The sequence below is a fragment of the Anomaloglossus baeobatrachus genome, chromosome 11 (genome assembly GCF_048569485.1).
Source record: "Anomaloglossus baeobatrachus isolate aAnoBae1 chromosome 11, aAnoBae1.hap1, whole genome shotgun sequence".
Classification (NCBI taxonomy): domain Eukaryota; kingdom Metazoa; phylum Chordata; class Amphibia; order Anura; family Aromobatidae; genus Anomaloglossus; species Anomaloglossus baeobatrachus.
In genome coordinates, this window is record NC_134363.1 from 149420111 (window position 1) to 149445751 (window position 25641).

At 47.9% G+C, this 25641-nt stretch overlaps 1 protein-coding gene across 1 annotated transcript; it reads left to right on the forward strand.

The window, feature by feature from the left end:
- Positions 1-18: 18 nt before the first annotated feature.
- On the forward strand, positions 19-24048 carry LOC142256085 (uncharacterized). Its single transcript, XM_075327602.1, has 5 exons — positions 19-125; positions 11385-11521; positions 13737-14541; positions 19203-19376; positions 23466-24048. Exons 1-5 carry the CDS (start codon positions 70-72, stop codon positions 23629-23631), a joined length of 1338 nt encoding a protein of 445 aa, XP_075183717.1. The 5' UTR covers positions 19-69; the 3' UTR covers positions 23632-24048.
- Positions 24049-25641: the final 1593 nt, after the last annotated feature.

A 25641-nucleotide genomic window follows, 5' to 3' on the forward strand; every position in this document is an offset into this window, starting at 1 on the left:
TTAGCAACGTCTTGTTTGGCTCCTCCCTTAGTTACGCAGACTAGAAGCAGAGAGAGAAGAGAAGCCACCATGGCTCAGGGAGCGGAGGGAGCGTTCGTCCTGCACGGGAGGAAAGCGGCGCTCAGGTAAGGGATGGAGCTGTGGGAGCGCCATAGACAAGTCATTATGTGTAGGAACACTTACTAATGCAATAGATAGACCTTTCTAGAAGTCTGAATGGGGGGGTTCTCCTTTAGTGACCAAAGATGCACCATTAAAGGGGATGTCCGGGATTTGGATCAACTGCTGGTAACTATCCACCTGCTTATGAGGATGATTTTCTATAATGACATTGCCTCACCTGTTCGCGTTATGTCGCCATGACGTCAATTCGTCCGGTTACGTCGCCATGACATCACCTTGTCCGGTCGCGTTACGTTACCGTGACGTCAGTTCGTCCGGTTACGTTACATCGCCATGACATCACCTCGTCCGGTTATGTTACATCGCCATGACATCACCTCGTCCGGTTACGTTACATCGCCATGACATCACCTTGTCCGGTCGCATTACGTCACCGTGACGTCAGTTCGTCCGGTTACGTTACATCGCCATGACATCACCTCTTCCGGTTACGTTACATCGCCATGACATCACCTCGTCCGGTTACGTTACATCGCCATGACATCACCTCGTCCGGTTACGTTACATCGCCATGACATCACCTTGTCCGGTCGCATTACGTCACCGTGACGTCAGTTCGTCCGGTTACGTTACATCGCCATGACATCACCTCTTCCGGTTACGTTACATCGCCATGACATCACCTTGTCCGGTCGCATTACGTCACCGTGACGTCAGTTCGTCCGGTTACGTTACATCGCCATGACATCACCTCTTCCGGTTACGTTACATCGCCATGACATCACCTCGTCCGGTTACGTTACATCGCCATGACATCACCTCGTCCGGTTGCGTTACATCGCCATGACATCACCTCTTCCGGTTACGTTACATCGCCATGACATCACCTCGTCCGGTTACGTTACATCGCCATGACATCACCTTGTCTGGTCGCGTTACATTACCATGACGTCAGTTCGTCCGGTTACGCTACATCACCATGACATCACCTTGTCCGGTCGCGTTATGTCGCCATGACGTCATTTCGTCTGGTCGCGTTACGTTGCCATGACGTCACCTTGTCCGGTCGCGTGATGTCACCTCACCCAGTCACATTACGTCAGCATGATGTCATGTGACATCTCCTCTCCCAGGCGCCTGACATCACTTCTCCTGGGCGCCTGACGTCGCCTCTACCGGTTGCCTGACGTCACCTTGTCTGGTCACGTTGCGTCACCATGACGTCTCCTTGTTCGAACTGCTGGCGACAACTCCTCCGGATGCCTGGCGTCGCCTCTTTTGGTGGTCTGGCGGCCTGACGTTGCCTCGTCCCGCTGCCTGGCATCGCCTCTCACTGGTGCCTTCTCGTCCGGCGGCCTGACGTCACCTAGTCCGGTGGACTGTCGTCACCTCGTCCAGTCGCCTCGTCTAGTCAATGGATTCGGTGCTAGATAACAAAATATTACAGCACCAGGTCATGTGTTTTTTTTTCTTCCTATTGGGATGTGTACATTGTAGATTTTGACTGAAGGCAGCAAAACCAGGGCACAAAATATATGGAAAGAAGGATAAAGAAACACATGTGACACACACTTGAATATGTATGTACAGTATATGTATATATGTAGACTTCCTCAGAGTCACCCCTTTTAGTCTGATGCCAGCTTTACACCCCTCAGCACTCTCACCAGCAGCCTTATCCGGTCGTCACATGGAGTGGCTTCCAATGCACATACTGTATATGTCTCATCAAGACTTTTTATTTGTGGACTCACGGGCCTTCATAAAGTTTTAGTGACCATCAGGGGTGTTTTGTAGAGGCAGTGCTGGTGCACAGCTCCATACAGCGCTGAGCTTATTCCATACCAGTTCTAAGTCATAATTTTGGCAAAAAATCCCTCAATGAACTGAAGTAAAAGTCCATTATTCGAAGAGACGAAAGACAGTCAATCTGGAAAATTGCTAGAACCTTGAAGGTATCCTCAAGTTCAGTCTTGAAACCCATCAATCACTATGATGAAGCTGGCTCTCATGACGTCTAGACCAGGAAAAAAAAAGACCAAAAATGAGGTCTGCTGCAGAGGATAAGTTCATCAGAGTTACCAGACTCAGAAAAGTCAAATTGAAAGCAGCTCAAATAACAGCCTTCCACATTGATTCATAGTCACCAGGTAGCAGATAGAACTTAATATCTGCTGTCCAGAGAAGACTGCGAGAAGCGACCTTTATGATTGAATTGCTGCCAGTACAAAGGGCTGCAAAAAAAAGAAGAGACTTGTATGGGCCGAGCAGCACAAGGACCGGACATTGCATCAGTGGAAGTTTGTACTGTGGTCTGATGAATCAAGAATTAAGATTTTTGGTTCCAACAGACATGTCTTTGTGAGATGCAGAAAAGGAGCGCAGATGATTTGGACATGTGTGGTGACCACCATGAAGAATGGAGGGAGAGTTGTGATGGTCTGATGGTGCTTTACTGGTGACGCGATTCCAAATTGAAGGCACACTTACCCGACATGACGACCCACAGCGTTCTTCAACGTCATGCCTGTGCTCAGTGGTACCATCATCTATGTTGCAACAGGACAATGTTCCTTAAGAAAGATACATCCAGGCCACTTAAGGACTATGTGACCAAGAAGGAGAGGAACGGAGACTGTGAAAGATGGCATGGCCTCCACTGTCATCCAACATCAACCCTGTTGAGATGGTTTGGGATGAGTTGGAAGTAGCGGGAGACACAAACACTGACCTCTGATTGTCACACCCGGTCAGCGTAGGGGTAATTAAACAAACACTATTTGCCCAAAGGGCAACAAGAGGTACCCTAACTAAAGACCTAATCAAAAAAACTTGATTAAACTATATAAATTAGACATGGATTAAAAATGGCAGGTGGGAGGCCAATTTCGTATTAGATGAGTGCCGCCGCGGACCGACACTGCACTGGATAATTCCTAACATAATATGGCTGGCTATCACCTGCACTGCCTGTTAAAAACTACCTAACAGCTAATAGCCTCCCCGACATGTTTCGCCATGACTGGCTTCATCAGGGGGCTGAGGCTATACCTCTTGTTGCCCTTTGGGCAAATAGTGTTTGTGGAAGTAGAGGGAGAAGACAAAGCAGCCAAGAAGCACCCTTGGGAACTCCGTAAAAACGATGGAAGCCATTCAAGATGATACCTGATGAAGCCGCTTTAGAGAATGCGAAGGGGGAGACAAGCTGTCATCTGCACAAAAGGGGGCTGCTATGATCCGGAACCATGGAAGACAACCATAAATCAATGGTAAAAGGTGACGAGCATTGGCAACTAATCTGGCCGCCATCCCCTTACTAACCATCAACACTAGAAGTAGCCGAGGGGTGAACTAACATCCTGTGCACCGCGAACCCAGCCGGAGAACTAGCTATCCTAAAGGAAGGAAAGATGAATACCTCTCTGCCTCAGAAAATAGACAAAGAATAGCAAGCCCCCCCCCACATTCAAAGACTGCGGTGATATAGGAAAACACAATACACAGATGATAGGATTAGCAAGAGGTGAGGCCCTACTCACTAAATAGGACAGGGACTGATGGTGGCCAGAGAAAAATCCTGCAAAAATCCAAAAACCTGATAGTACAAAAAGCCATCAGATCACTAGATCTGAACTCCGTCCTATACCAGGCGCTCTTGTCATAGCAATGAACAGAAAGCAGGAACCATTACAAATTCAAGAAGCACAAACACATGGACTAATAGGAGCAACACTCCAAACATAGCTGCAGGGAGCTTCCCAGCTAAGCAACTGAGAGGGAAGATCCCTGCATGCAAATAACTGACAATAACCACAATAAATGACAAACCCAGATAAGAACAAAAAGAACCAAACAAAAATAAAGAGCCAAGCACTTATCTGGGGTAGATGTGGTCTGGAGCAGGATGAAGCAGGCTGGTGAACAAAGAACAACTGACATCCGGCATAGCCTGCCAGCAGATCAGGGTTTAAATAAGCAGAGAGTTAGCAATGGAAACGCCCATTGCTCAACACACCTCGTCTATGTCCAAACCATTCCTGGCCACAAGAGGGAGCCTCCCAGCAGCCAAAGCATAACTGACATTCACAACAGGGGCACATTGAGGAATCTAAGGTTTAGCATATATTCTGGTTTGTTTCCATATGTGTACCATTCCTGGTTTGCTGCCTTCAGTCTGAATCTACAGTGTGCACATTCCAATAAGAACAAGACAAACCATTACATGAACAAGTGTCCAAACGTTTGACTGATGCCATACCTGTGATAATGGAGGGTGAGTGCTCTGATCTATGGGGCGCTACAAAATAACACAACATTCCTGGAGGGCTCATTTAAAGGGAACCAAACCACTGACTGCATCAGTCGGAGCCCAGCTGCAATCGTCAGGCCAGACAAGGAATTATTTATTTTATTCTTTTCCAGTTTTTAATCTATTTTAAATGCCTGTTTTAAAGGGGAGATTGGTCTAAATTTACACTGAGGGTTTTTTTTTTTTATTTGGTCACAGATGACAAGTTTTCTAGTGGAAACTGCTTCTGGATCCATTCATTTTTGGAACAGGTTTTTTTGGAGTTATTTGATTGGACAGTGCCTAGTTTGGAGCAGTTTTTTGCAGCCATTTGATTGGACAGTACCTACCGTAATTTGGAGCATTTTTTTTCAGCCATTTGATTGGACGGTGCCTAGTTTGGAGCAGTTTTTTGCAGCCATTTGATTGGACGGTGCCTAGTTTGGAGCAGTATTTTGCAGCCATTTGATTGGACAGTGCCTAGTTTTGAGCAGTTTTTTTGCAGCCATTTGATTGGACGGTGCCTAGTTTGGAGCAGTTTTTTGCAGCCATTTGATTGGACAGTGCCTAGTTTGGAGCAGTTTTTTTGCAGCCATTTGATTGGACAGTACCTACCGTAATTTGGAGCATTTTTTTTCAGCCATTTGATTGGACGGTGCCTAGTTTGGAGCATTTTTTTGCAGCCATTTGATTGGACGGTGCCTAGTTTGGAGCAGTGTTTTGCAGCCATTTGATTGGACAGTGCCTAGTTTTGAGCAGTTTTTTTGCAGCCATTTGATTGGACGGTGCCTAGTTTGGAGCAGTTTTTTGCAGCCATTTGATTGGACAGTGCCTAGTTTTGAGCAGTTTTTTTTGCAGCCATTTGATTGGACGGTGCCTAGTTTGGAGCAGTTTTTTGCAGCCATTTGATTGGACAGTGCCTAGTTTTGAGCAGTTTTTTTTGCAGCCATTTGATTGGACGGTGCCTAGTTTGGAGCAGTTTTGTGCAGCCATTTGATTGGACAGTGCCTAGTTTTGAGCAGTTTTTTTGCAGCCATTTGATTGGACAGTACCTACCGTAATTTGGAGCATTTTTTTGCAGCCATTTGATTGGACGGTGCCTAGTTTAAAGCAGTTTTTTGCAGCCATTTGATTGGACGGTGCCTAGGTTGGAGCAGTTTTTTGCAGCCATTTGATTGGACGGTGCCTAGTTTGGAGCATTTTTTTGCAGCCATTTGATTGGACGGTGCCTAGTTTGGAGCAGTGTTTTGCAGCCATTTGATTGGACAGTGCCTAGTTTTGAGCAGTTTTTTTGCAGCCATTTGATTGGACGGTGCCTAGTTTGGAGCAGTTTTTTGCAGCCATTTGATTGGACAGTGCCTAGTTTTGAGCAGTTTTTTTGCAGCCATTTGATTGGACAGTACCTACCGTAATTTGGAGCATTTTTTTGCAGCCATTTGATTGGACGGTGCCTAGTTTGGAGCAGTTTTTTGCAGCCATTTGATTGGACGGTGCCTAGGTTGGAGCAGTTTTTTGCAGCCATTTGATTGGACGGTGCCTAGTTTGGAGCAGTTTCCATCAGGATTCGCTTACCATAAATCAGACGGAATTTCTTTTTTTCCCACCAAACGTATTTCAAAACTCAAAGCAAAAAAAACCCAAAACCTCATAAAACACTGAAATATGAACAGAAAAATGGTTTTACTAAAGGAAAAAAAATAGGAAGAGTATTTCAAGCATTTGTGAGGTAGAGTGGTCGGCTGCGCAGCAGAAGACACGGGATCCAGGCACCAAGGGTCACAGCACACGGTTTAATATCCAAACAAAAGTCCACAACAGTACACATGTGCCTCTCCGGCAGAGAACTCAGGGAGTTGTGTTCACTCCCTCACACTCGGCACACCCCGCCCTTGTTCCTGTTTCCTTTTAACCCTTCTTTCAGCCTGTAGGGAAACAGCATTAACCCTGGAGTGGAGTTACTTTCTATCATGGAGTGAGCACAACCGGGGCGAGACATACCGGCCGTCATAGATAACCCCGGTCACAGTCTCACATACCCCCCCCCTCAGTTCAAGCGTGCGGGGTTGAACTTCCGCCATCAAACACGGGCCGCGGGACAAGGCATCGGCGTTGCCCTGCAACCTACCGGCCCGGTGTTCAACCGTAAACCGGACGCTCTGCAGAGAAAGGAACCACCGGGTAACCCGGGCATTCCGTTCCTTGGCGGACCTCATCCAGACCAGTGGAGAGTGATCCGTCACCAAGCGAAACTGCCGACCCAGCAGGTAATAGCGTAGGGACTCCAAGGCCCACTTGATCGCCAGGCACTCCTTCTCCACTACGCTATAATTCCGCTCGGGAGGGGTGAGTTTCCTACTTAAGAAGGTGACGGGGTGTTCCTCCCCCTGAACCACCTGAGACAGCACTGCCCCCAGGCCGACCTCAGAGGCGTCAGTCTGTACTATGAGCTCCTTCCGGAAATCAGGGTTTACAAGAACGGGCTGTCCGCACAGAACCCCCTTCAGGGCCCGGAAGGAGTCCTCGGCCTGCGGAGTCCAGCGCACCATGACGGACTTCTTGCCTTTGAGAAGGTCCGTCAAGGGGGCTGATAGTCCCGCAAAACCTTTTACAAACCTCCTGTAGTACCCCACGATACCCAGGAAGGCCCTAACCTGCTTCGTGGTCAGGGGTCTAGGCCACTTCTGGATCGCCTCAACCTTGTTAATTTGGGGCTTAATCACTCCTTGGCCTATCACGTAGCCCAAGTAGCGGGCTTCCGTGAGTCCCAACGCACATTTCTTGGGATTGGCTGTCAATCCGGCTGTTCGAAGCGCGTCCACCACCGCTTGTACCTGTTCCAAGTGGGTCTGCCACTCGGAGCTGTAAATAATGATGTCATCAAGGTACGCTGATGCATACGCCTGGTGGGGTTCCAGCACCAAGTCCATCAACCTCTGGAACGTGGCCGGAGCGCCGTGTAACCCAAAAGGCAAGACAACATAGTGGAAGAGACCCTCCGGCGTAACAAAAGCGGTTTTCTCCTTGGCGGACTTCGTCAGTGGCACCTGCCAGTACCCCTTGGTCAGGTCGAGCGTGGTGAAATATCGCGCCTGTCCCAGCCTATCAATCAGCTCATCCACCCGGGGCATGGGGTAGAGATCGAACTTGGATATTTCGTTCAATCTCCTAAAGTCATTGCAGAACCTTAAGGAGCCATCGGGTTTTGGTATTAGGACAATGGGACTAGCCCATTCACTCCGGGATTTTTCGATGACCCCCAGGCGTAGCATTGTCTTCACTTCCTCTGATATGGCTTGTCTTCGAGCCTCCGGCACGCGGTATGACTTCAGGCGTACCTTCAGGTGAGGCTCGGTGACAATGTCATGTCGTATCAGACTGGTCCTACCAGGCAGCTCGGAGAAGACATCGGGGTTCTGCTGAACCAGCCGTCTGGCCTCTTGCCTCTGTGTCTTGGTGAGGGCTTCTCCAATCCTTACTTCCGGTTCGTCCTCTCCGGAGGTCGCTGGAGCCGGATGTGAACGACCCGAAGAGGAGGGAGATGGGGAAAAAACAACCATCAGGCTTTCCCGTTCCTGCCAAGGTTTTAATAGGTTGACATGGTATATTTGTTCAGGTTTCCGCCTACCGGGCTGCAATACCTTATAGTTGACCACCCCGACTCTTTCCTTTATCTCGTAGGGACCTTGCCACTGAGCCAGGAATTTGCTCTCCGCCGTGGGGATTAAAACCAACACCCGATCCCCGGGTTTAAAGGTCCGCACGGTGGCTTGTCTATTGTAGCGGCCGCTTTGCGCGGCCTGAGCCTCCTGTAAATGCTCCTTCACAATTGGCATGACCGCGCTTATGCGGTTCTGCATTCCTAAAATGTGTTCAATCACACTTTTATGGGGGGTGGGCTCTTGCTCCCATGTTTCCTTTGCCAGGTCCAACAATCCCCGGGGATGTCGCCCGTATAACAACTCAAAAGGCGAAAACCCCGTGGATGCCTGTGGCACCTCTCGGATGGCAAACATCAAATAGGGAAGCATCATATCCCAGTCTTTCCCGTCTTTGGAGATCACCCTTTTGAGCATGGTTTTCAGGGTTTTATTGAATCGTTCTACTAACCCATCCGTCTGAGGATGATACACAGATGTACGCAACTGCTTGATCTGGAGTAGCCGGCATAGCTCTTTGGTCACTTTAGACATGAATGGGGTCCCCTGATCCGTAAGGATCTCCTTGGGCAACCCCACCCGGCAGAACACAGCAAACAACTCCCGAGCTATAAGCTTCGCCGCAGTATGTCTGAGAGGTATCGCCTCTGGATACCGGGTGGCATAGTCAACAATCACTAGGATGTGTTGGTGCCCTCGAGCAGACTTTACGAGGGGCCCCACCAAATCCATCCCTATCCGTTCAAAAGGGACTTCTATAATGGTTAACGGTACCAACGGACTGCGAAAGTGGGTCAGGGGTGCGGTAAGCTGACACTCCGGGCAGGTTTCACAGAACCGTTTTACCTCCCCAAAGACCCCGGGCCAATAGAACCTTTGCAATATTCGCTCCTGCGTTTTCTTGACCCCTAGGTGGCCACTCATCAGGTGTTTATGAGCCAAGTCGAGGACCCGCTGGCGATACGGCTGGGGCACCACCAACTGCTCTACCCCCACGCCCCGTATTTCATCTACCCGGTAGAGTAAATCCTGCTTAAGAGCGAAATGGGGGTACCTTACCTGGGCACCGGGCAGCTGTGCCACCCCGTCAACTACTGTCACCCGACTCCGGGCATGTATTAATGTAGGGTCCTGGAGTTGGGCTGTCCCAAACGTATCCGGGGACGCCTCCAACTCCGGGATGGGCTCGACCGTCTCAGCCTCTCCTGCCAATACCTCTAGGGGCGACCTATCGGGTTCACATTCTGTCCCTATCATGGGAACCCCTACGGCAGGCGTCCCGGATTTAGGATTGTAGGGCTCAGGTCCCGGACTGACCAATATCTGAGGGGACTTAGGAGGTCCCTTCCATAAAGTCCAAAAATAGGGCAGATCCCTTCCTAGGATCACGTCATAGGGAAGAGTGTTAATAAGTCCCACCTCATGTTGCACCTGACCGCAAGGTGCTGTGATGGTGACAATCCCCGTGGGATAGTCTCGGCGGTCCCCATGTATGCAAACCACCCCCACGGTACGTCCTGTGGCCTTTACTTTAGCCCTTAGGGTTGATCGCACAAGGGTCACTAAGCTTCCGGAATCCAACAAGCCTGTAACCGGACATCCATTCACCTGTATTTGGCACAAGTGGGGATCAGTCTCTGGGGAGACCAGGTTAGCGGTACACACCACCTGAGCATACATTGAACCCCGCCGGGTAACCCCACAATCCATGGGTTCCGTGGTCTTCCATATGTCCCACCCGCTGGCACCGCCAACATCTAATAGGGAAGGAAACCCCCTTGACGAGTTGTCGTTTAGGGTACAGAACCTTCCGGACCTCAGGGACGGCGGGCGCGGCCTCAGACGGGACGGTAGCGGACTCCTGCACCGGTGTCGGCGGTGGGTCCTTGGCCCTAGGCTTGGAGGGGCCGGACCGACGGGCGGTACGCAAAGTCTCAGTGTCCCGTATCAAGTCCTGCGTAGCCACATGCCGCTCTACCAGGGACACTAATTGGTCCAGGGTACTCGGGTCGCCCTGTCCTACCCACCGTTGAATGGTGACGGGTAAAGTGCGCACAAAACGATCAACTACTACCCTTTCCACCATTTGCGCCGGGCTCAGAGTGTCAGGCTGCAACCACTTTTTTACGAGATGCAACAAGTCATAGGCCCGGGAGCGTACGGGTTTGGCTTCCTCATAGAACCACTGATTTACCCGCTGAGCCCGTACATAGGTATTCACCCCCAACCGAGCCAGTATTTCGGCTTTCAAAGTCGCATATTCTATGGCGTCCTCGGTACAGAGGTCCAGGTACGCTTTTTGGGGCTCCCCCGTCAGATAGGGCGACAATACCTCAGCCCACTGGGGGGTCGGCAGCTTTTCCCGCTCGGCCACCCGCTCAAACACCGCCAGGAACGCTTCCACATCATCCCCCGGGGTCATCTTTTGCAACGCTTGTCTCACCGCTTTCCGGACGCTGCCGTCGTCATCCGGTCCCGGGGTTGTTGCTGCCGGTCCGGCACGGATCGACTTGGCCAGTAGAACCATCTGTTCTTGGTGCCTTTGTTCCTGCAATTTCAAAGATTGCTGCTGATGATCCAACGACCGGAGCAGGTGTGCATTGATCTGTTGCTGCTGCTTTAGTATTTCCTCCATGGTGTCGCCGGGTTTGGGCTGTAGTATAGCCGCTTGAATCCAGGACATGTGCTACCGGGTCACCAGAAATGGAAGCTACACCTCACCGGGCTGGCATGCACGCATTCTCCACCATATGTGAGGTAGCGTGGTCGGCTGCGCAGCAGAAGACACGGGATCCAGGCACCAAGGGTCACAGCACACGGTTTAATATCCAAACAAAAGTCCACAACAGTACACATGTGCCTCTCCGGCAGAGAACTCAGGGAGTTGTGTTCACTCCCTCACACCCGGCACCCCCGCCCTTGTTCCTGTTTCCTTTTAACCCTTCTTTCAGCCTGTAGGGAAACAGCATTAACCCTGGAGTGGAGTTGCTTTCTATCATGGAGTGAGCACAACCGGGGCGAGACATACCGGCCGTCATAGATAACCCCGGTCACAGTCTCACACATTATACAGTGATATTTAAAGCAGATATGTAAAAAAACAACAACAAAAAAATAAATTAAAAAAAACACCTCTGAGTTCACTTACCCTCAGAACTGAAAATCTGCATCTATTTCATGGCAAATAGAGTCCAGAAATTGTGGGGGACCGGGCAGGGGTATGACGACATCTCATAGGTTGGCATTGGTGGTTTGTCGTGTACTGAGACCCCAATAGCTAAAATTAAGGGCCTTAATTAACTTTTATTTTTTTTTAGAGAGAAGCCATATGAATTCCTCAGCAATACGCAGAAGACCACCAGCACCCATCATCTTAGCTTTCAGGGGACTGCGAACAGCCGTGGCTCAAACAACAGCCAAGGAGGAGGACTCGTATATCCCGATGAACCAAACGGTGAGCCGAAGCCAAACCTCTCAGCGGGAATTTGAGGGTTTTTTTTTCATTAGGTCTTAAATAGTTGTGTGCATTATATACATTTAAAAGGAATATTTTTTTTATAACCTATTTTATGAGTGTAGATATTTTAATTTTTTTTTTTTTTTTTAGGATTATGTGGGCCTTTTCTTAGCAGCATTTATAAGTATGTGTTCCCTGTCACTTCATAGGGGAAATAGTAAAAAAAAATCCTGTGGATATAAAAAGCGCATATAGGGTCTTACCAGGATAACAACAGTAAGGGTTAATGAAAACCATTCACCTGAGATGGACAACCAGTATTAAAGCATGTATCAGCTGCTGCAGACTCAACGTGCCAAAGGCAGAAACAAGAAAAAAACAAGGATAAAAAGTGGAAAAACATCCGCGCTGCTGTGCCAATAAAGCGATAATTCCAAATAAGAGCAATGCAGGGTGGTTTATTCTACGGGTTTCGGAGATAACCCCTCTCCTTCATCAGGAGTACCACCAAAAATTATCCTGATGAAGGAGAGGGGTTATCTCCGAAACGCGTAGAATAAACCACTTCATTGCTCTTATTTGGAATTAACTCTTTATTGGCAGGGCAGCTCAGACGTTTTTCCACTTTTTATCCTTGTTTTTTTTTTTTACTTCGTAGGGGGACACAGGAACCATGGGTTAGTCTGCTGCCACCTGCAGGCGGATACTAACAGCACCTCTTAACAAACATTTGGATCCTCCCCAGCAGACTATACCTCACCTGTTAGTGCCAGGCCTGCTCAGTTTAGCTTAGTGTCATGGAGGCAAGCATGGGTCAGGTCTCAGACCAGTCTTATGCTTGGTTAGGCGCTAACCTTTTAAAAGTTTTACTTTGGCAGAACTCTTGGTAGGAAGGTATTAAGCAGTCTAAGCTAGAGGGAATACGTCTATGGTATGGTATGGTATGATGTTTTTTTTGTTATCCCCACTGCTTTAGAGCATCCCATGGTTCCTGTGTCCCCTAAAAAAGCAACCAAGAAATGAAGATTTTTGGTACTCACTGTAAAATCTCTTTCTTGTTGCGTTAATTGGGAGGGACACAGCACCCGCCCTTGATTGCCCGGGCGAGTGTGCATTTAAAGGGAACCTGTCAGCAGATTTGGGGCCTATAAGCTGCGGCTAGCACGACTGGGCTCTTCTATACAGCATTCTAACATGCTGTATATAAGAGCCCAGGCCGCTGTGGAGAAGGTAAAAATCACTTTATAATACTCACCTAAACGGTCGCTGTGGTGGAGTTGGGCCATATGGGCGTCTCCGTTCTCCGGTACCGGCGCCTCCTCTTTCGGCCATCTTTGTCCTTTTTCTGAAGCCTGTGTGCATGACTTATCCAACGTCATACACACTCGCCGGTCCTGCGCAGGCGCGCTACAATACTTTGATCTGCCATGCGCAGGACCTCAATGCCGGCGAGTGTGGATGACGTAGACGTGTCGGCTTCAGAAGGAGGGCGAAGATGGCCGAAAGAGGAGACGCCGGCACCGGACAACGGGACGTCCATATGACCCAACTCCACCGCAGCGACCGTTTAGGTGAGTATTATAAAGTGATTTTTACCTTCTACACAGCGATCTGGGCTCTTATATACAGCATGTTAGAATGCTATATATAAGAGCCCGGTCGTGGTGGCTTAAGCTTATAGGCCCCAAATCTGGTGACAGGTTCCCTTCTCTCGGAGTGGTTATATATTTTGTTTTTTCATTCTTGGGGAAGCGCTGACTTTTTTTTGTTAAGAGGTATTGTTCGCGTTAGCCTCCAGGTGCCAACAGATTGGCCCATGGCTCCTGTGTCCCCCAATGAAGACTACAAGAAAGGGATTTTTTTAGTGAGTACCAATAATCTTCATTTACAGCAGCCACATAGACTGACTTGGACTCATTTGCCCTGATTCATCATCGCCTTTGCACCTTATTCATCATTTCATTTGCACTTTTTTGTTAACTTTACTTAGTTTAGTCACTCTTTTTGCTCGGCATTATGTTGTTTTTTTTTATCCAGATGCTTAACCCTAATTCAACATTTGCCACCTTTAGTAATGCTGCAAAATGTTGGCGCAGTTGTACACCAGTGCCTTATTGGAGTACCACATCCTTTTTACTCAAAAAATGCACAAAAAAAAGTAAAAAGCATAGTTGTGTAACATTAATCCGCCCTCATGCACCCTTAAAACCAGGTAACTTGCTGTCTTCATACACCAAAGAGAACGTCACCATCGATGACCTGGAGGAGAACCTGCGGAAGCTGAAGGTCCAGGTGGATAGTTTGGCTTCTAGTCTAAGTTTTGAAAGCAAAGGATCAAACACCAATAACCATGAATGGCCAAAAAAGAGGGAGGACTCCTTGTATAACACCAGCCCCGATTCCGGACTGGACACTGGCTGGTATTTAACGTCAAATCATCTCAATAAGCCGCGCGAGATGTTTTCTGCTGTGCAGAGTTCTGGCCTCCCGGCTTTTTCAAAGTTCTCCATCACTCATCCAGGTGGTGGATTGAATACCAAACCTTCAGACGTTGCCTATAGAGAATCCATCCCCGTGAAGCTCGGGGCTCCTCATATTGTTGGCGTCAAATCCTTATTACCTCCCAAGATTTCCGTACGATCTCGTTCTCCTGAAAGAACTCGAGTCTCTATGGTAAGAGGAAGATCTCAGTCCCTGGACCGTTCCCACTCATTCTCCCCCACTTCTAAGAAAGCCAGATGGCTGAGATCACGTTCCCAATCTCCAAAACCCATCTGGAGGCCAAACTCTGCCAAAGCCAATGCCTGTGCCCAGCCTCCGCCAAGACTGAAATCCAGCGTCAAGACGTCCTCATCCAACCGGCAGTCACGCTCACGGTTCTACAGACCAGGAACTTTTCTTACAAGGTCCTACACTCCTCCGAGAAAGATCAGAAGCAGCCTGAACTATTCATGGTCTCCGTACAGTGTCCCATCACCTGCAATATCAGCGCCAACCGCAGAGGAGATCAGTGACAGGTAGAGACTTGAGATGCTTTTTCTAATATCTTGTAAAGTCAAATGGTAGGAGCCATAATGCACCAACGTTCCCGGTTTGGTAATTTCTGGGTCACGTTGGAATATAATATTAAAATATGAATGCACTTTGGGAAAACTTTTGATGTGTCATACAGACTTGCAAATTATCTCTTCAGGGATAAAGGAGACTAACTATAGCGCCACCTATTGTAAGTAGCAATCCTAAAAGTCAAAAGTCTCCCTTCAACGAGTCTTTTCATATGACCTAGGATTTATGCCAGATCAGAACCTCAATTTGCAGACAGTGTTTCGTGATGATTGCCCCTCATCAGTGCAAAGTATGAGATCTGATCTGGCTGTATGGGAAGCTAAGACGGGGTCTAAGGGGGAAACATTTCTCCATGTGGAGACTGACAAATCAGTCTGGCATGCCAGTAGTGACGAGACTTATAGCTCCTCTGGGGAATATTCAAATTGTCTCTTCAGGGAGGAAGGAGACAAACTCTAGTGTTGTCAGACTTATCAGTAAGTGTCCACAGAGTGTAAAAAAAAAAATGGCTAAAGCGCTAATCCAAGAGCTGCTCTTTTTCAAAATTGAAAAGGAACTCGATAGAAAGCCCATTGCCCCCATTTTTCACATAATGTACCCCAGTTTTTGACTAAAGGGTGCTGTACACGCTGCGACATCGCTAGCTATTGCTAGCGATGTTGCGAGCGATAGCACCCGCCCCTGTCATTTGTGCGGCATTTGGTGATCGCTGCCGTAGCAAACAATAGCTCTACGGCAGAGTCACACGCACATACCTGTGCAGCGCCGTCGCTCTGGCCGGCGATCCGCCTCCTTTCTAAGGGGGCGGGTCGTGCGGCGTCAAAGCAACGTCACACGGTAGCCGTCCAATAGCAGAGGAGGGGCAGAGATGAGCGGCCGTAACATGCCCCCCCCCCCTTCCTTCCTCATTGCAGGCGGGACGCAGGTAAGGTGATGTTCCTCGCTCCTGCGGTGTCACACACAGCGATGTGTGCTGCCACAGGAACGAGGAACAACATTGCTAATAAACAGGCAACAATATTTGGTTTTAGGACGACCTCTCCAAAACCAAAGATTTTTGCCTGTTTTGCGATCGTTTAAGATCACTCGTACATGTCACACGCTGCAATGTCGCTAAGGACGCCGGATGTGCGTCACAAACGACGTGACCCTGACAATAAATCATTAGCGATATCGCAGCGTGTAAAGCCCCCTTTAGTCGATGACCCAAATTAGACTCAACTTTTCCAAAACGCCAAAAGTTGAAGTAATGATGGAGTACCATGCCCAACAATTTTTAGGCATATTTGGCAGAAAACATCACACATTTTGGCACAGATCTGCACCCACGCGGGTGTATTTTAATTCTCTCCGCTGGACCTACACATTTCTATACTTAGACGGGCTTTGCACGTTGCGACAAAGTCCCCGCCTTCATCGCAGGTACGATATTTTGTGATAGCTGGCGTAGCGAACATTATCGCTACGCCAACTTCACATGCACTCACCTGCCCTGCGACGTCGCTCTGGCCGGCGATCCGCTTCATTCCTAAGGGGGCGGGTCGTGCGGCATCATAGCGACGTCACACGGCAGGCGGCCAATAGCAGCGGAGGGGCGGAGATGAGCAGGATGTAAACCTCACGCCCACCTCCTTCCTTCTCATTGCAGCCGGAGGCAGGTAAGGAGATGCTCCTTGCTCCTGCGGCTTCACACACAGCAATGTGTGCTGCCGCAGGAACGAGGAACAACATCGCACCTGTCGCGGCAGCGTAATTATGAAAAAGTCGGAGCCTGCACCGATGATACGATAACGACGCTTTTGCGCTCGTTAATCGTATCATCTAGCATTTACATACTACGATGTTGAAAGTGACGCCGGATGTGCGTCACTTTCGAGTTGACCCCACCAACATCGCACGTGCGATGTTGCAACGTGCAAAGTCGCCCTTAGTGTCCACCATGATTAAAGAGGACCAACCACCTGGATTTTCCTACATTAACTAAAGCCAGTGCTATACTGGCGCTATCATGCTGATTCTATACAGACCTTTAGTTGTGAGATCGGATGTATACTTTCTGAAATACAGGCAAGTAAAGTTTGTGACATGCACTGTTATTTGATTGACAGGTGCTACAGAATATCTAATAGGTGGGTCGGGTTTTGCTAGTTATTCCCGCCCCTGTCTGCCTGTCCTTCCTCCCTCCCTCCTTCCTCTCCCTGTAATAACAGAGACAGGGGAGGAAGGACAGGTAGCAGACAGGGGCGGGAATAACTAGCAAAACCCAACCCACCTATTGGATATTCTGTTGCACCTATCAATCAAGTAACAGTGCATGTCACAAACTTTACTTGCCTGTATTTCAGAAACTATACATCCGATCTCACAACTAAAGGTATGTATAGAATCCGCATGATAGCACCAGGATAGCACTGGCTTTAGTTTATATATGAAAATCCTGATGGTTGGTCCTCTTTAAGGCTAAGTGACAAAACGTGTAGCTCCAGCTGAGGTCCAGTGGCATACCCGTACTGTGTTTTTATAGACTAACTAATATTCACAATCATTCTTGCCTTCCTCCCTGGAGATTCCTTTTGTCTTTTGGCACAATTTACTCCAATAATTTTTTAAATGATAAAGCGCCATTCTTAATAAATGTTCCCTCTTTTGAGTTCATCTCAGAGGAAAGTAGAGAGCAATTGTTCCTTTGTTTTAGTACCTGTTGGGTCTCGGCATCCGGGCCCCACCAATAAAAGCTTCTAATTAGTCTCTATAACATGTCAAAAGTTTTCTAAAAGTGCAGTTTCACTTTGATGGGTGCAAAGTTAGCACATTATGATATAGGTGCGATTGAGTGGGTGGCGTGACATTAGGTCTTATGGTGGGTGGTTGCTTTTATGGAGGTCTTATGGTGGGTGGTTGCTTTTATGGAGGTCTTATGGTGGGTGGTAGCTTTCATGGAGGTCTTATGGTGGGTGGTTGCTTTTATGGAGGTCTTATGGTGGGTGGTTGCTTTTATGGAGGTCTTATGGTGGGTGGTTGCTTTTATGGAGGTCTTATGGTGGGTGGTTGCTTTTATGGAGGTCTTATGGTGGGTGGTTGCTTTTATGGAAGTCTTATGGTGAGTGGTTGCTTTTATGGAGGTCTTATGGTGGGTGGTTGCTTTTATGAAGGTCTTGTGGTGGGTGGTTGCTTTTATGGAGGTCTTATGGTGGGTGGTTGCTTTTATGGAGGTCTTATGGTGGGTGGTAGCTTTTATAGAGGTCTTATGGTGGGTGGTTGCTTTTATGGAGGTCTTATGGTGGGTGGTAGCTTTTATAGAGGTCTTATGGTGGATGGTTGCTTTTATGAAGGTCTTATGGTGGGTGGTTGCTTTTATGGAGGTCTTATGGTGGGTGGTTGCTTTTATGGAGGTCTTATGGTGCGTGGTAGCTTTTATAGAGGTCTTATGGTGGGTGGTTGCTTTTATGAAGGTCTTATGGTGGGTGGTTGCTTTTATGGAGGTCTTATGGTGGGTGGTTGCTTTTATGGAGGTCTTATGGTGGGTGGTAGCTTTTATAGAGGTCTTATGGTGGGTGGTTGCTTTTATGAAGGTCTTATGGTGGGTGGTTGCTTTTATGGAGGTCTTATGGTGGGTGGTAGCTTTTATAGAGGTCTTATGGTGGGTGGTTGCTTTTATGGAGGTCTTATGGTGGGTGGTTGCTTTTATGGAGGTCTTATGGTGGGTGGTTGCTTTTATGGAGGTCTTATGGTGGGTGGTTGCTTTTATGGAGGTCTTATGGTGGGTGGTTGCTTTTATGGAGGTCTTATGGTGGGTGGTTGCTTTTATGGAGGTCTTATGGTGGGTGGTTGCTTTTATGGAGGTCTTATGGTGTGTGGTTGCTTTTATGGAGGTCTTATGGTGGGTGGTAGCTTTCATGGAGGTCTTATGGTGGGTGGTAGCTTTTATGGAAGGTCTTGTGGTGTGTGGTTGCTTTTATGAAGGTCTTATGGTGGGTGGTTGCTTTTATGGAGATGTTATGGTGGATGGTTGCTTTTATGGAGGTCTTATGGTGGGTGGTAGCTTTTATGGAAGGTCTTGTGGTGGGTGGTTGCTTTTATGAAGGTCTTATTGTGGGTTGTTGCTTTTATGGAGGTTTTATGGTGGGTGGTTGCTTTTATGGAGGTCTTATGGTGGGTGGTTGCTTTTATGGAGGTCTTATGGTGGGTGGTTGCTTTTATGGAGGTCTTATGGTGTGTGGTTGCTTTTATGGAGGTCTTATGGTGGGTGGTAGCTTTCATGGAGGTCTTATGGTGGGTGGTAGCTTTTATGGAAGGTCTTGTGGTGTGTGGTTGCTTTTATGAAGGTCTTATGGTGGGTGGTTGCTTTTATGAAGGTCTTATGGTGGGTGGTTGCTTTTATGGATATGGCAGCTTGTAGCCCTCACTATGGTGCCATCTGTACTCCCCTTCTGCAAATATACTTATAGTATTGACTCCAAAACGACTGGGTGCTGCCAATGGCTCTGCAGTTGACTGACTGTGTCTTTTCTTTATCGCGTTGGTCCAGGCTCATCGCTGACCCTGATGCACATTTCATTCATGACGTGCTATCAACATTTCTAATCTAATGTATAGTGTGCTTATTGTGTAGATTCTTGAAGACGCTGACCAGGGCAGACGTGGGCATCTCTGCAGTAGGAGCATCTCCTTATCAGCAGGAGCTCACACGGTTACGACTGGAGCGGCTCCGGGTGGAGGAGGAACTGTTACTGGAAATTAAAAGGCAGCAAGAATTGGAAAGGACCCGAGGACCAAAGCCAAAGTGGTGAGATTGTGCATTTCTACTGTCTTAGGGTCTGCTCACATGGCCTGAGTGGTCTAAGGATTTTCCTTTTGTACCGTGTTCCCCCGAAAATAAGACTGGATCTTAAATTATTTTTTGCTCCAAAAGATGCCCTAGGGCTTATTTTCAGGGGAGGTCTTATATTTTCCCACAAACAACAATCCACATTTATTCTTGAACAAAAAAAAAAAATCAACATTTATTCAAATCCCATCATCACATTGTGGAACATCAACATTTTGTGCTGATCCTATTACTGGGTCAGATGCACATTTTCTTATCTGATCTGCTATTCTCATGGTGCAGAACCAGTCCTATAGTGGTGGGTACAGACCATATTTACAAAGGTTTAAATTACCTGCTTAAATTTATTTTTCTGTACTCTTTGTACTGCTAAGTTTACCCCCAAAAGAAAGCTGACACCCCCTAAAAGAATCGCACTTACCCGACCCCAAACAATTAGAGTTGGCAAGTGAATGGGCTCTCACATACAAATCTGCATCGCTGTCAAGTTCCCTTGCGTGCTACAGCGGTTGGCTTTCCCTGGTGACTAGAAGCAGTATTTCCATATTTTCCAGCGTATAAGACAACTGGGCGTATAAGACGACCCCCAACTTTCCAGTTAAATGTCCATTGTTTAGTAATGTCCCCTGCTGTAATGTCTCCTGCTGTAATGTCCCCATTGTATAGTAATGTCCACTGCTGTAATATCCCCTGCAGTAATGACCCCATTGTATAGTAATGTCCACAGCTGTAATGTCTCCTGCTGTAATGTCCCCATTGTATAGTAATGTCCACTGCTGTAATGTCCCCATTGTTTAATAATGTGCTCCTGCTGGTTCCCTTCTTGTCCCCTATTATGCTGTTGTTTACACACAATAAAAGATATTCTCACCTCTCCTCCGTGCCCGCGGTGCCTCCAGCTGCTTCTTGCAGTCCGCAGGCACACAGACCCCTCTCTGATAGTGTCCGGTGTACGGAGCGGCTACTGCAGGATGTTGTCATGGCTTTACTGCAGTTGAATGCTTTACGGCGCCACAAAGCATTTAACCGCAGTAAAGCGCTGACAGCAGCGCCGGTGGCCCTGTGTATTGGATTAAATCGTGGAAGGGTCTATGTGGCTGCGGTCCACAAGAATCAATCCTCCATGATCGCGTCCAATATACGGGGCCGCTGCTGTCAGTGCTTTACTGCAGTTGAATGCTTTGTGGCGCCGTAAAGCATTCAACTGCAGTAAAGCCATAACGACATCCTGCAGCGGCCGCTCCGTGCAGCAGAAGCTATCACGGAGGGGTCTGTGTGCTTGCAGACAGCATGAAACAGCTGGAGGCACCACGGGAACGGAGGAAAGGTGAGTACTTTTATTGTATGTAAACAACGGCAGTAAAGCCATGACCGCACCGAGCACCGCTGTATAAGACGACACCTAGCATAAAAGACGACCCCCAACTTTGACATTTTCAGGGGTTAAAAAGTCGTCGTAAACGCCGGAAAATATGGTACTCAAGTGGAGTGATACTGGTACCCGATCAATGGATGCTGTGCAGCTAGAAATGGCTAGGAACCTGACAGCAACGCAGATCTGTGTGTGAGAGCCCATCCACCATCGTAACTTGTCAATTGTAATTGTTTGGGATCTGGTGAGTGAGATTTTTTGGGTGGTGCGGGGGGGGGGGGTGTCTGCTGTCTTTTATGCTTGCACACTTCCTTTTGGAACTACAATTAGGGCTTATTTTTGGAGCAGGGCTTATATTTTAAGCATACTAAAAAAAAAAGCCCCAGAAATCCTACTAGGGGTTATTTGGTGGAAATAGACGATTTGCAGACAGAAAATCCATGGTGCCTTACAGATGCAGCAAGGTGGATGCTATTTTACCCCAACTCATTTACATTTTACAGAAAAAAATCTGCAGTGAAAATTTACCTAAAGAGCGGATTTTATATCCACAGCATCAATCAGTATGGAAATCTATGCAAAATCTGCAGCACTTCAACAAGAAATCCTGGATGTTTTGGTGCTGATTTTGACACCGTGGACTCTCAGCTGCAGAAAGTCAGCAGTGAAATAGATCTTATCACTTGGTCAAAACGTGCCTAAGAAGAGATAGAGGCGCCCAGGAGACTTCCTCTCTGTGGCCGTCATCCTTGGTCTGGCATCTCCTGGACGCCACCCTCTATCAATTCCAATGCCCCGTGACATAACTTTGAATGAGGCCTAGTCACTAGGCCTCACACAACATGATGGCATAAGTCGAGCTGTGTTATCATGATGTCACGGTACTTGTAGAGCAAATACCAGGTCAACAATGCCGCCTGCATCAGAGGACCAGACCAGAAGTCGCAACCGGGCACCGTAGATCTTTTTGCTCATCTTTAGGAGTGATGGTCTGTAAAGTCATCTTTCAGAGCACAGACAGTGGTTACATTGTAGTTTTAAAGGGGTTGCCTGGGATTTATTTTAAATTAGGCTGAAGGCTGCTTTACACGGTACGACCGATTGTGCGATTTCACAATCGATCGTACCCGCCCCCGTCCTTTTTTCGTCACGGGCAAATCGCTGCCCATGTCGCACAAAGTCGGTAACACCTGTCACACGTACTTACCTCCCATCCGACCTCGCTGTGAGCGGAGAACGTCCACTTCCTGGAGTGGGAGGGACGTTCAGCGTCACAGCGACGTCACACAGCTGCCGGCCAATAGAAGCGGAGGGGCGGAGATGAGTGGGACGTAAACATCCTGCCCACCTCCTTCCTTCCGCATAGCCGGAGGGAGCCGCGGGTCGCAGGTAAGCTGCTGTTCATCGTTCCCGGGGTGTCACACGGAGCGACGTGTGCTACCCCGGGAACGATGAACAATTAAATTAAATGATATTATGAAACCTAGCGACCAGTACACTACTCACGATTTGTGAGCGATACTGCGTCGCTAGGAGGTGTCACACAGGCCTACGTCGCAAGCGATGCCGGATGTGCGTCACAAAAACCATGACCCCGACGATCTATCGCATGATAGATCTTCTGGTGTAAAGCAGCCTTTAGGATGGGATATGGTATAAAGAATGGAAACATTTCTCACCTATTTAATCTACGAGATCTGCTATGGGTTCCCCTCTAGTAGCAATAAAGTCACTTCCATCTTTCCCGTCATCAACAAATCCTTGGCACAAGTGGTCACTTGCCTTCTATGCAAGCATAAGGCCTCGGATCCACTTGGGTTTTCCATGGACGAGTGCAATCTGATAAAACATCGGATTTCTCTCACTCTAATGCAAAACTATGGGGCAGTGTCATAGCGGAATACATCGCAACGTGCTACGTTTGGCAGCGAGTCTCAGCTCACGCATCCCCATTCAAGTCTATGGGAGCGTGTGAAACATCACACTGCACTCGCATGTCATCTGACCGCAGTGCGATATCCGCAGAGACAGACAGCGGAGGAGATGGGGAGAAAGTGCTCCCTCCCTCTTCTCCGCAGCTGTGATCCGATCGCAAGACCACATCAAAGTCGCATCACCCTCCGCTGTAGCTCGCATCTGAAGCTATGCGCAAAGTGGAACCAAGGCCTAAGGCTAATGAATTACTGCAGTGATCTTGTGCAAGGACCACCATAGTGGTGGTCATAGTGCAAAGTTGGGGGATTAATGGGTAAGTAATCCAGTTTAAAGCGCTGGAGATAGATAAAGCCCAAATGATTCTCAGCTCTGAACACCCTCAGTAATTCAGGAGGTGCTCAAAGTGATAGACATAATCATATATACACTAATTTAGCGTTGGCACAATACTATAGAGAGGGCAAAGGTGTAACTTTTTAAGCATAAATCACCCAGAGGATCTGCTAATTACTACCGGTCCATCTTGTTTAACCCCCGGCAGTATTACATGGCTAGTTATATGAATGCAGATTACTTAATGCATACACAAGATCTGGTAGAGATGCCTTCAATAATGTCCGTTCGGCTGAAATCGTCCGGGGTCGTCCTGATGAGCACCCGCTCTACAAACTCCATCATGCACCCATAGAAAGGGACGCCGTCCAAAAAATGCGATTTCCAGTCTACCTTTTACCTTGCAGGTACGAGATGAAGAACGCGCAGTTCCATTATGAAGCGCACAAGAATAACGAGCTCCTGAAGAGCAGTAAGGATTACCAATCCATCTTCAATTACCGGCAGGAGCTCGCCGCCTCATCCAAGGATTTTCAGGAGCACTTTAAGATTACACACTTGGAGCCGGTATAAGCTGAACCTTTGCCGTGTTCTGCGCTTGTCGTGCCTGTGTAGATTTACGGGGGATGGTAATAAGGCAGTGTGCGGATATTTATATAAAAGTGGGGGTGTTACACAAAGAGTCCAGGAGAAGTGTATTCCCCTCTGTATGTGAAGATACCTGGGATACAGAACCGATAGGAAACACGAGGGGTCACGTTCCGGTAACTCAGGGGGGTGCGCTTGTAACCAGTGCGGGGGGTTTGCTACGATTTCCTGAACTCCTAACATACACTGCAAATTTGCTATTATTTTTTTAACAAAGACTTAGCAATTTTACCTATTTAAAGGGAGCCAATCACCAGGATTTTCCTATATAACCTAAAGCCAGTGCTATACTGGCACTATCAGGCTGATTCTATACATACAGTGCTATACTGGCACTATCAAGCTGATTCTATACAGACCTGTAATGGTCAGCTCAGATGTATAGGTTTTTAAATCTAAGAAAGTAAAGTTTATAAAATCGGCAGCTGCTTGAGTGACAGCAGCTGAGGAGCAGATAATATCTGGGGGGGTATTCATAGTTATCCCCTCCCCCTTTTAGAATTAGCATATGTATTATACAATCGATATAACTTTTCTCTTCCAGGACCTGTGTGAGGTCATACCCATGTGACCAGAAGGGGCGGCGCGTCAGCCAATAGGAAAATGTTGCTTCCTGATATGAGCTTTGTTGGCCGAGGCCCCGCCCCTTCTGGTCACATGGTTATGACCTCACCACAGGTCCTGGAAGAGAAACGTTACATAGATTGTATAATACTTATGCTAATTCAAAAAAGGGGGAGGGGATAACTATGAATACCCCCCAGATATCTGATTCTCAGCTGCTGTCACTCAAGAAGCTGCCGATTTTATAAACTTTACTTTCTTGGATTTCAAAACCTAAACATCCGAGCTGACCACTAGAGGTATGTATAGAATCAGCCTGATAGTGCCAGTATAGCACTGGGTTTAGCTTATATACCAAAATCCTGGTGATTGGTTCCCTTTAAGAAGTTGAGAACAAACCCTCCAATTCCGCGGTCCCCACACATATACTTTGTAAGTCCTACTTATTGCTGTTTATCATTGAGGCTTGTGAGATACATACTGGGATACATACGTACCTGAAAGGGACTTTTCGTGAACCGTTTACTGTAATGTCTACCTCCGATCCATGCATCTATCACTTCTGGAAGTTCTACTGAAGGAACCTTGGTCTCTGTTTTTCATGATTTGATGTTAGTGTTGTGTCTGAATAATTGTATCTATCTCCTTCTAATAAATCACCTTTGCACAATGATCCTCTGTGATGTAATGTTTATTAAATGGTCTTATAGGAAAATCCCTGATAAATGAGAATAAAGTCCTACGTGGAAATGTGGTGTAGAATATATATAGCCTCCAGCCCCCTCACTCCCGGTGTATAAACATCCGGCCTCCTCACTCCCGGTGTATAAACATCCGGCCTCCTCACCCCCAGTGTATAAACATCCGGCCCCCTCACTCCCAGTGTATAAACATCCGGCCCCCTCACTCCCGGTGTATAAACATCCGGCCTCCTCACTCCCAGTGTATAAACATCCGGCCCCCTCACTCCCGGTGTATAAACATCCGGCCCCCTCACTCCCGGTGTATAAACATCCGGCCCCCTCACTCCCGGTGTATAAACATCCGGCCCCCTCACTCCCGGTGTATAAACATCCGGCCTCCTCACTCCCAGTGTATAAACATCCGGCCCCCTCACTCCCGGTGTATAAACATCCGGCCTCCTCACTCCCGGTGTATAAACATCCGGCCCCCTTACTCCCGGTGTATAAACATCCGGCCCCCTCACTCCCGGTGTATAAACATCCGGCCCCCTCACTCCCAGTGTATAAACATCCGGCCTCCTCACTCCCGGTGTATAAACATCCGGCCCCCTTACTCCCGGTGTATAAACATCCGGCCCCCTCACTCCCGGTGTATAAACATCCGGCCCCCTCACTCCCGGTGTATAAA

What these genes read in the sequence shown, in the direction of transcription:
- LOC142256085 (XM_075327602.1), top strand. Translation starts at nt 70, where the DNA reads ATGGCTCAGGGAGCGGAGGGAGCGTTCGTCCTGCACGGGAGGAAAGCG. An exon ending in ATATCCCGATGAACCAAACG is followed by an intron (nt 11,522 to 13,736) that starts GTGAGCCGAAGC and finishes CCTTAAAACCAG; the next exon opens with GTAACTTGCTGTCTTCATAC. An exon ending in GCAGAGGAGATCAGTGACAG is followed by an intron (nt 14,542 to 19,202) that starts GTAGAGACTTGA and finishes CTTATTGTGTAG; the next exon opens with ATTCTTGAAGACGCTGACCA.